The 11,086-nt window shown below is 58.7% G+C and overlaps 1 protein-coding gene across 1 annotated transcript in view; it reads left to right on the plus strand.

Moving 5' to 3' along the window:
* The window catches only part of LOC102503351 (transmembrane protein 132D), a 399,636-nt gene that overhangs the window by 383,539 nt on the left and 5,011 nt on the right, over positions 1-11,086 (plus strand). The window contains exons 7-9 of the mRNA XM_027771410.1: positions 4,783-4,988; positions 6,299-6,572; positions 8,099-8,290. Of these exons, the coding sequence (XP_027627211.1) occupies positions 4,783-4,988; positions 6,299-6,572; positions 8,099-8,290 (672 nt within the window). The remainder of the gene's footprint in view (positions 1-4,782; positions 4,989-6,298; positions 6,573-8,098; positions 8,291-11,086) is intronic.

The following is an 11,086-nucleotide window of genomic DNA, read 5'->3' on the forward strand; positions in this document are numbered from 1 at the left end:
ACTCTTTCTCCATGTAAGGGCACGCTCGGAGGTTCTGGGGCGTTCTGGGGGTCGGTCTCAGCCCACTGCGGACGTAGAGCAGGGGCAGTCTCGTCTCTGCTAAGCGCTGTGCCTTCTCCCTTGGGGAGCTGCGAGCGTGACACGCACCATGGGTGGTCTCAGCCTGCGTCTGGGTGGTGGTGTAGGGTGCAGGCTGCCCTGGGGTGCAGAGGGAGGAACCGTGGGGCATCTCTGGGTGAGGCTGTTCCCATCAGCAGGCAAGATGCTCCCTGGAACAGAACGGGCAGATGTGCTCTTCGGCTCCACACCATGGCAGCCGGGGTGCGGGCACAGCTCTGCAAGAGAGGTTGGCCGGGATTCGTCAACACCCCCACGCGGGGGTGGTCACTGTCCCATGTTCCCAGATGCCAGCCTGCATCACTGGAGCTGCTGTCCCGGAGCCCACGAAGGGTCAGATCCATGAGCAATGGTATGTGACAGGCCCCATCCTTGGGCGGCCCATCGCAGGTCCAACTGCAGTGAGGGCTCTTGCTAAGTGACTGAGTAGCTGCTCCGGCCACAACAGCAAGACACGGGCCACTACGTGAGGTGACAGCCTGCGTTATGAGGGCCGCCTTCCACTGCGTGTGTTGTATTCCTTAAGCATGCACTATAAAGTCTATTTTTAAAAATAAACCTTTGGGGACCAGCAGACGATATAATGGTTATGTTGCTGGGCTCCCAGGTGGCTGACTGCGGCTCGAGTCCTAGACCAGGAGGCTTGTAGCTCATGTGGGGTGTGTGTGCATGCGTGCGTGCCCTAAATCCCAAAGGAGGATGGAGGAGAAGGGTTTGCTGCAAGGCCATTCCCCCCGGGAATGAGTTTTCACTTTCTATCTCTCTGTCTCTCTGGAGAGTGCATGTATCCTATAGCAAAATATCTCTCAAAAATAAATACATAAAAATAAAAACTGGAATGGACTGGCCCTGTGGTCCAGTTAGTCCCAGTGCATATGGAGCTGGATCCCATGTGGCCAAGCGCAGTTCGAGCCCCGGGCCCAGCTGCTTGAGAAGCATGCTGGGTGTGAGTTCATGCACACGTGTGTGTGCATACATGTCCATGCACCCCTGCATCCTGACAGGAGGGGAGAGTGGAGGAGAAGGGACCACGGTGTGGCCACGTCCACCAGTCGTGCTCGCGCTCGCTGGCTCTCTCTTGCTTTCTCTGTGGCGAGCACACACACCCTTTGGCAATTACAAATAAGTAAAGCTTTTAAAAACTGAGCGAAGGGAGAATGCGGTGGCTGAGCATTGGCCTCCCAGACACGCGGCATGTCCGACCGCACCACGCAGGCTCAGCAAAACTTTCATTTCCCGCAGAAGACCTCCCGTGAGAACTCCGCGCCTGTACTCAGCTCAGAGCCTCCGCGGCTGGCCCAAACCCTCCTCCTCTCCGTACTGTCACTTGCTGGGCTGTCACTCCCCCCTGGTTTTACCCCCGTTAGAAAGTCATTAGCATGAGGAGGGGAGGACTGGGTGTTCCTGAGGACCTGAACCCTTGGGGCTGCCTCATTATCTTACCTGTCTTCAACCGTCTCGCCCAGGCCCGGCCTACCTGGCCACCCGCTTGGCGAGTTCTGGTTTCAACAGCACAATCGAAACGCGCCCCCTGCAGGGCGCAGGTCAGGACGCACCAAGTGACAGCAGCGGTAACCCTAACAGGGACGGGAGAGGGCAGGAGCGACTCCCGCACCCTGCCCACGGGCTCTGCAGGGAGCTCTTCATCAGGGCCCTGGACGCATCTCAACACCTCACCCACCCCAGCAGAGGGGGAGCGAGCTCTGGACAGTCCCTCGTCGGAGACGCATGCTCTAACGAGGGGATGACGCCCTTCACTCCTGTTTTGTTTAGTTTCAATTTCTGTTTTTTAAGGTTTTTGTCATAGAGTGTGTGCACGCACTGGACAGAGAGACAGAGACAGGGAGAGGGAACGTGAGATCTCACTCTCCGGGTGGGGGCTGAGGGGATGGCCACGCCACAATCCCTTCTCCTCCTGGGTCTTTGAGGTGGCAAAGAGGAGCTACCTTGTGGGTCTGGGTGGTGGTGTAGGGTGCAGGCTGCCCTGGGGTGCAGAGGGAGGAACCGTGGGGCATCTCTGGGTGAGGCTGTTCCCATCAGCAGGCAAGATGCTCCCTGGAACAGAACGGGCAGATGTGCTCTTCGGCTCCACACCATGGCAGCCGGGGTGCGGGCACAGCTCTGCAAGAGAGGTTGGCCGGGATTCGTCAACACCCCCACGCGGGGGTGGTCACTGTCCCATGTTCCCAGATGCCAGCCTGCATCACTGGAGCTGCTGTCCCGGAGCCCACGAAGGGTCAGATCCATGAGCAATGGTATGTGACAGGCCCCATCCTTGGGCGGCCCATCGCAGGTCCAACTGCAGTGAGGGCTCTTGCTAAGTGACTGAGTAGCTGCTCCGGCCACAACAGCAAGACACGGGCCACTACGTGAGGTGACAGCCTGCGTTATGAGGGCCGCCTTCCACTGCGTGTGTTGTATTCCTTAAGCATGCACTATAAAGTCTATTTTTAAAAATAAACCTTTGGGGACCAGCAGACGATATAATGGTTATGTTGCTGGGCTCCCAGGTGGCTGACTGCGGCTCGAGTCCTAGACCAGGAGGCTTGTAGCTCATGTGGGGTGTGTGTGCATGCGTGCGTGCCCTAAATCCCAAAGGAGGATGGAGGAGAAGGGTTTGCTGCAAGGCCATTCCCCCCGGGAATGAGTTTTCACTTTCTATCTCTCTGTCTCTCTGGAGAGTGCATGTATCCTATAGCAAAATATCTCTCAAAAATAAATACATAAAAATAAAAACTGGAATGGACTGGCCCTGTGGTCCAGTTAGTCCCAGTGCATATGGAGCTGGATCCCATGTGGCCAAGCGCAGTTCGAGCCCCGGGCCCAGCTGCTTGAGAAGCATGCTGGGTGTGAGTTCATGCACACGTGTGTGTGCATACATGTCCATGCACCCCTGCATCCTGACAGGAGGGGAGAGTGGAGGAGAAGGGACCACGGTGTGGCCACGTCCACCAGTCGTGCTCGCGCTCGCTGGCTCTCTCTTGCTTTCTCTGTGGCGAGCACACACACCCTTTGGCAATTACAAATAAGTAAAGCTTTTAAAAACTGAGCGAAGGGAGAATGCGGTGGCTGAGCATTGGCCTCCCAGACACGCGGCATGTCCGACCGCACCACGCAGGCTCAGCAAAACTTTCATTTCCCGCAGAAGACCTCCCGTGAGAACTCCGCGCCTGTACTCAGCTCAGAGCCTCTGCGGCTGGCCCAAACCCTCCTCCTCTCCGTACTGTCACTTGCTGGGCTGTCACTCCCCCCTGGTTTTACCCCCGTTAGAAAGTCATTAGCATGAGGAGGGGAGGACTGGGTGTTCCTGAGGACCTGAACCCTTGGGGCTGCCTCATTATCTTACCTGTCTTCAACCGTCTCGCCCAGGCCCGGCCTACCTGGCCACCCGCTTGGCGAGTTCTGGTTTCAACAGCACAATCGAAACGCGCCCCCTGCAGGGCGCAGGTCAGGACGCACCAAGTGACAGCAGCGGTAACCCTAACAGGGACGGGAGAGGGCAGGAGCGACTCCCGCACCCTGCCCACGGGCTCTGCAGGGAGCTCTTCATCAGGGCCCTGGACGCATCTCAACACCTCACCCACCCCAGCAGAGGGGGAGCGAGCTCTGGACAGTCCCTCGTCGGAGACGCATGCTCTAACGAGGGGATGACGCCCTTCACTCCTGTTTTGTTTAGTTTCAATTTCTGTTTTTTAAGGTTTTTGTCATAGAGTGTGTGCACGCACTGGACAGAGAGACAGAGACAGGGAGAGGGAACGTGAGATCTCACTCTCCGGGTGGGGGCTGAGGGGATGGCCACGCCACAATCCCTTCTCCTCCTGGGTCTTTGAGGTGGCAAAGAGGAGCTACCTTGTGGGGGGGGGCAGTAGTTGAGGACCCGGCTCCAGAGCCAGACCCCCAGGGCTGCATCTGGGCTCTGCCCTCCCTCTGCCCATAGCAGGCCCTTGGTTTCCTCATCTGGAGCTCAGAGCAGCTGCAGTTCCTCGCACCGCGGTGGTGCCGAGGTGAAACGCCTTCACGCAGGGCCTGGGTTCACATGTCCGCACTCCGGGGAGGCAGGGAGGAAGGATACTTGGAGAGAAGAGGCCAGCAGGGGCTGCATGGCTGAGCTGGCCTGGGCAGTGTCCAGATGGGCGGAATCCCTGGCACCCCTGGGAAGCCTGCAGAGCATGCCCGAGTCCATGGGCAAGGCTCTCGGGACACCCTGTCCAAGTGGGGACAGGACGGGAAAGCAGAGGAGCAAAGCGAGGACATGGCAGGGGTGCAGACCCTCGGGGCCCCGGATGGGGAACCCTGCCCCATGGTGAGCTGTGTCCTTCCCGAGGCCGGGGCTGGCATTTGCACACACACCCGCAGTAGGTCCCCAGGAGCAGAGCTGAGCAGACAGGGAGATGGTGCCACCCACCTAAGGGTACCGTCCGAGAGGGTCACACACACCTGCAGCCCCTGCAGTGCTACCAACCCAGTGAGGGGCTCCCAGGAGGCTACTGCCAGCCTCATGTATGGCACTTGTCCCCTCAACCACAGGAGCCCGCATGCACTGTGGACGAGCCACACTCCTCGGTAGTCCCCCAGACAGCCCCGCGCCCTCCCCTCGCCACTCCTCGGGTGTGGAGTATGACCAAGGCATGCCTGCTCACTCCCCTTCCTCCCTCACCCCCACAGGTCTCTGACAGGTGTGATTACATCTTCGTCAACGGGAAGGAGATGAAGGGCAAGGTGAACGTGGTGGTCAGTTTCACCTACCAGCACCTGCACAGCCCCCTGGAGGTGACGGTGTGGGCGCCCCGGCTCCCGCTGCAGATAGAGGTTTCGGACACCGAGCTCAACCAGATCAAGGGCTGGAGGGTGCCCATCCTCTCCAGCAAAAGGTAGGGTGCTTGTCCAACCCGTGACGGGAAGCCCCGTGTGCTGTGCGCAGGCTGGGGAGGGGCGTGACGGTTCGAGATGGCAGCGCCAGGCAGGATGGGCTTCGAGGACCATGATGCTGAAGGACTGAGCCTCCATGCCGCAGCTCTGAGCCACTCCATGGAGCTGGCATGAGGGGGAGCAGCTGCTCTCATGGGTCTGTGGTGGCACCGTCAAAGGGCCACTGTGGGCATGACACTGGTGACCTCTGCACCCCAGCCTGGCCCTTCCTGGCCCTCTCAGCACATCCCGCCTTCCTAGGTGGTGTGCTAGCTCTGCTGCGTACAGGTGGACAGGCCGCGCCCTGGCTAGCCCGGTCTCCGCAGCTGTCTATCCTGCATAGTTTGGTGGCCCCAGAACCAGCAGTTCAAAAGTTATCCCAGACCTCAGTGTGACTTAGAAGAGCAGCATGTACCATCTCACAGTTGTACGGGTCAGAGACCCAGGCCCGGCTTCACTGGGTCCCTTCTAGGCCGTAATCCAGTTTCCCACGGGGCTGGGCCTCACCTACAGGCTCTCCTGGGCAGCTCACTCGCGAGGCTGTGAGCAGCCCTCAGTTCCCCTCTGGCTGTCAGGGCAGGCACCTCCTGGGGATCTCCATCGAACCTCGCAACATGGCAGCTGCCTTCATCAGAATGAGCTCATGAGCCGACCCTGTGGCCTAGCGGTTAAAGGAGCTAGACTGCAGATGGCCGACTCAGTGGTTCAAATCCTGGCTCTGCAGCTTGGAACATGCCATGTGCGTACACATGCATGCCCCAAATCCCGATGGCACGGAGAGATGTAGGAGAAGGGACTTGGTGTGGCCATGCCACTGGGTGCTTCTCCCTCCCCTTCCCCTCTCTCTGAGCTCTGTAGTGAGTACACACATGCTCTGGCAAAATAAATAAAGAGGAGAGTGAGGAGGAAGGACAAAGACGCAGACCACAGTCCCTTCACACCGTCACACTGACCCCTCCCACTCCTGCTCCAGTCTCCGGAGAGGAGGCAGGCATAGGTCCAGCCCGCACACCAGGGGTGGGCCTCGCCAGGAGGAAAAGCCAGGAGATGGGATTGCGGGAACCCCTCGCCCTCGCTCTCCTCCTCAGCCCACTCTGACTGGTGGGGGCTCCTACTGGCCCAGAGAGCAACGCCCTGAACTCCGGCCATGTGTCCGCCAGGCCCTGTGCCAGGCCAGGTAGTCCTTGAAGGTGACTGTGGCCCGCTCGCCTGTCAGGCTTCATGTACCCCCAGTGGGCCCTGGGTCGGTGTCTGATAAAGTGACTCCTCACAGTCCAGCCCAGGACAGCGAGGAGGAGGAAGACGAGGAGAGGAGGAGCCGAGGGTGCACCCTCCAGTACCAGCGTGCCATGGTCCGCGTCCTGACGCAGTTCGTGGCCGAAGCCGCTGAGCCCGGGGGACCACCGGCCTACCTGCTGGGCTCGGACTGGCAGGTGGACATCACAGAGCTGATAAACGACTTCATGCAGGTGGAGGAGCCCAGGGTCGCCAAGCTGCAAGGGGGACAGATCTTGAGTGGGCAGGAGCTGGGGATGACCACCATCCAGGTAAGATCCCCGGGGGGGTGTGGCACGGTGCTCCGCCCGCCCCACGTGAATCCCGCTTTTGTTGCCGCGCAGAACGCCATCTGTTCTCAGAGCGAAGGTCCAGGAAACAACGAGGGTGGCGTGGTGACACCCAGGGTCTGGACGTTCTCCTAGTCCCTGCAGCTGTATGTCACGATTTTAGCAGGAAAGCTGGAGATCCGTGCTTTTCTGTGAAAGGTCCTGGGCCTTTTCAGTGGTAGGCATGGATGGCATTTAGTGTGCTACTCCGTCAAGCAAAGCTTGTCTGCGCCGTAGACAAGGGCTCGCCGCTGTGGCTGCTTAAGGACCTGGGAGACCCGCGTCCCGGCAGCGAGCCTAGAGCTGAGTGAGGGCGCGGGGGCGCGCCTGCTGCCTGCGTTCACCAGCCACAGGCCGGCAGTGCAGAGCTGCAGACACCAGGCCTGCAGGTGGCGTGGTGGTTAAGGCACCGGGCCTTCCACGGCTGACTCCACAGTTCCAGTCCTGGTCCCGGTGGCTTGAAAATCACTCCAGTGCACGTGTGCGTGTGCCCAGAATCCTGAGAGGAGAGTGGAGGAGAATGGGTTGTGGCATCCCCTAGAGAGGATGGTTTCCCACTGTCCCTCCCTGTCTCTCTATCTCTCTTCAGCAAGTGCACACAGCCTATGGCAAAAATCTAAAAAAAAAAAAAGCTAAAACAGATTTATTTTTAATGTTTCCACCACAAAAACGTGATCAGCTGGTGAGGTGACGGAGATGTTAATTACCCTGATGGGGGATCAGCAGTTAGCGTAATGGCTATGTCGCTGGACTCCCACGTAGTCGACCGCGGTTCACGTCCCGGACCCGTTGGCTTAAACTCACGCCGGGCGCGTGTGCTTGCGTGCCCAAGATCCCGAGAGGAGAATGGAGGAGAAGGGATTGTGGCGTGACCATCCCCCCTGGGGGGTGATTTCTCACTTTCTGTCTCTCTGTCTCTCTCTGTCTGTCTGCCAAGCACACGTGCCCTATAGCAAAAACCTCTCAAAAAAAAAAGAAAAAATTAATTACCCTGATGGAATCTTCCCGTAGTGTGCCCACAGATCCGAATCACATTGTACCCATAAATACCCGATCATTATTTGTCCATTAGGTATAAATAAAAGGTAACTCAAACCGGCATTCCATGTAAAAGCGTGACCTTGTGTAAATAAACTAAGTTGTCTTCCGTAAAAACGCCCTGAAGCATAGAGGTGCTCCGCTGTGGGAGTCCCGGAGTTAGAGCTCAGACGGGTGGCAGTGCAGTCCCCGGCAAGGACAGGTGATTCCTGTGGAAGTGAGGTCTTATCTGTGGTGCCCTGCCCACTGCCGACACCACGTGTCACACGCAACATGAATGTTCAGAAGACCTGTCTGGGCACCGCCTCACGTGTCTGCCCCGCCCCGTTCCTGTCACTGTCCCCGCCCCGCATGGGGCGTCACGGGCACTGCCAGGCACACAGCTGGGACCAGCGACAGCCTTTCTCTGTCCTGTTGGCTCTGCCCTTCAGGTCCTGTCGCCTCTGTCGGACGCCATCCTGGCTGAGAAGACCGTCACCGTGCTGGACGAGAAGGTGACCATCACAGACCTCGGGGTGCAGCTGGTGACGGGGCTGTCGCTCTCCCTGCAGCTCAGCCCAGGGAGCAACAGGGCTGTCTTCGCCACCGCGGCGGCTCAGGAGCTTCTGCAGGGGCCCAAGCAGGTGTGGGCACGGGGCTGGTGACGGGCGTTGGGGTCACAGGTCAGGGCCCCACAGGAGGGGTCACATGTCGGGTGTTTGTCAAGCTGTGAGGGGGCTCGTGAGTGACTGCTCCACCCCATGGGCCCTGCTCCCTGAAACGGAGCTGCACAGTACACGCACAGCCACACGCACACACTCACGCTGCACGATCAGTGGGAAGTGGAGTGCCCGTACCTCGCTCGTGTTAGTGTGTGGGTGTGTATGCACATCTGCACGTGTTCTGTATCATCTGCGCTTGTGTGTATGCATGTGTGTCCTGTGTATGTATCGTGTGTGTGTCAGTGGTGGGCGATGTGTGTTCTGTGTGTGTTGTGTATGTGTCAAACTAGAAGGGTGAACGGAGGGTTCTGTGTGTGTTGTGTATGTGTCAAACTAGGTGGGTGAACGGAGAGGGAGTATGCACACAGAAGGCGTGGTCTGGGCCTAGGTGTGAGGGCTGCACCCACACAGCCCGGAAGGACACGCTCGGGCTGGCCCGGCAGTGCCCCGAGGTCTCAGTCCTCAGGCCGGTATTTCAGGCAGGAACCGCAGGAGGAGAGGCGCAGGGACTGTGGCCGTCATGACAGCTCCCCCGGTTCAGGATCAAGGATGACGTCCACGGTGGACAGAGCCGTCAGCCATCCCTGGCAGCTATGTTTACAGCGGGGCCCGGGCAGTGCAGTCTGCACACAGGACGCGGGTGTGGCAGGGTTCCGGGGACAGCTCGTCGGCAGACGCACTAGCTGACTAGAGAAGGTGCCCCTCCATGGCCCGCCCCGCCTGGTGTTAGCCGGAGTCAACAGAGGCAGCACAAACGGCTCCACGTTGATTCTGACCCATTCCCCTCACGTATGTGGGAGCTGTGTGTATTTTACATGTAACTTTAGGTATGTGTATGTATGTGTTGTGTGCTGTGCATACGAATGTTGTGTGTGCTGTGTTGGTTTTATATATGTCTATGGGTTATGTGTGTGTTTATTTTGTGCATTATGTGTTGCGTGTATGTGCTATATATGGATCTGTGTTTTATATGTGTATGCGTGCATGCCATGTATATATTGTGCATGTGTATGTATTGTGTGTAATTGTGTGCGTGTATACATGTATGTGTGTGCGAGTAATGTGTATTGTGTGACGCATGAGTTGTGTGTTCTCGTGTGTGCGTGTGTGTGCCTGTATGTGCTGTATGTTCTGTTTGTGTGTTGGCATGACGGTTTCCGATCAGAGGGCTGTTATGTTACGTGTTCTCCTCTCTCACTAGAGGTGAATAAGCATTCTGTTTTTAAAGTTTATTTATTTCCTTCATACCGGGGGGCCCGTGTTGGCATGACGGTTTCCGATCAGAGGGCTGTTATGTTACGTGTTCTCCTCTCTCACTAGAGGTGAATTTTTTAAAGTTTATTTATTTCCTTCATATCAGAGGGGGGGCCCTCGGCAGAGCCTTCACGCTGCCATCCCCCCGCCAGCCAGGATTGGGCACACCCCGACCCAGACACGGCCAGGGCCTCCCTGCAGGTCCCGGCATCACCCAGCAGCCCGCTGCCCACACCACCATGGAGCTCTGAGTGACACTTGCTTGACAACCAGAGACGGTAGTCCCTCTGCCCCGTGGACGTGACCATGCCCACGTGGGATTGCCGGATACCTCTGGCCCCTGGCCCTTCTCTCAGAGCCTGGAGCCCCGCTCTGCTCCCCAGTGGCAGGAAGGTGCCCGCCAGCCGTGCGGCAGCTGAGGCTGAAAAAGCAGCTGAGGCTGGGGATGGGTAGGGGTGGAAGGAGCAGGGAGCCCGCCTGCCCGCGTGTGAAGAGCCCCATCTCCCGGCCGCACTCATTCGGTGCCCGCCCGCGTGCCCTGACACCTGCGTGCTGTGCGTGGGCGTGGGGTTAGAAAGCACTTGAAAGTGGATGCTCCCAGCTCTGGTGTGAATTCTCAGCAAAGCAAACATCCTCTTCCTCAGAGAAGGAGGCCAGCTGGGGTGCAAGTCCCAGGGAGCGAAGGAGAGGTAACCGGAGGCCCCTCTGCCCTGTGGGGTGGTGACATCGGGCAGCCCCTGGTTAGGAGTCAGGGAAGCACGAGACACAGCTAGAATAAAGCCAAAGAGCTGACCGGTCTGACGTGCCCGCGGAAACCCACGCTCTGAGGCCGTCTGGAGCTGGGTAGCGGCTCTTCCTCCCAGCTCTCAGCCGGATCCTGACGCCGCGGTGTCAGGGGACTCATTGCACACTCGGTCCCCTGCTCAGTCTCAGGGCAGATCCGATGAACCTGGTAAATGTTCGGGCCTGGCGGCTCTGGCTGTGCGGGCAAGCTTCTCCACACCTACCATGGAGGCAGCGGCTGGCCAGACCAGAGGGAGGAGCGGAGACCACCGACACATTTGAGGGGCCTCTCTTCCTCCTGCAGTCGAAACGCCACCAGTGTAAATTCTCTGTCTCGGTCAAGGACCGGGTTGCTAAAAAGATAGAGCCACCGAAGCCCTCAAGGGGCAGGGATGGACTCTGAGGGTTAGGGGATCGCAGACTCGCTGTGAGACCTTGGAGCAGGGGAGGGCCAGAGTCTCCGACACCTGCTCTTACGCTTGGTTTGGGCCTGTTTTCCCTCCCTATGAGTCAACACTGTGTCTAGACGTTTGCTTATGCACGACCCAGGGCGGCTGCCTACAGCGGGGCTCCGTTCCACGTGGAGTCCTGAGGGCCTCCTGGGCTGGCCTCCCCATCAACCTCTCTCCTGTCTGTCACGTAACGTTTGTTAGCGGGAGAGAGACAGAGGGGCTGGCCAGC

This window comes from Tupaia chinensis, unplaced genomic scaffold (assembly GCF_000334495.1).
Source record: "Tupaia chinensis unplaced genomic scaffold, TupChi_1.0 Scaffold000211_1, whole genome shotgun sequence".
In the NCBI taxonomy this organism is placed as follows: domain Eukaryota; kingdom Metazoa; phylum Chordata; class Mammalia; order Scandentia; family Tupaiidae; genus Tupaia; species Tupaia belangeri.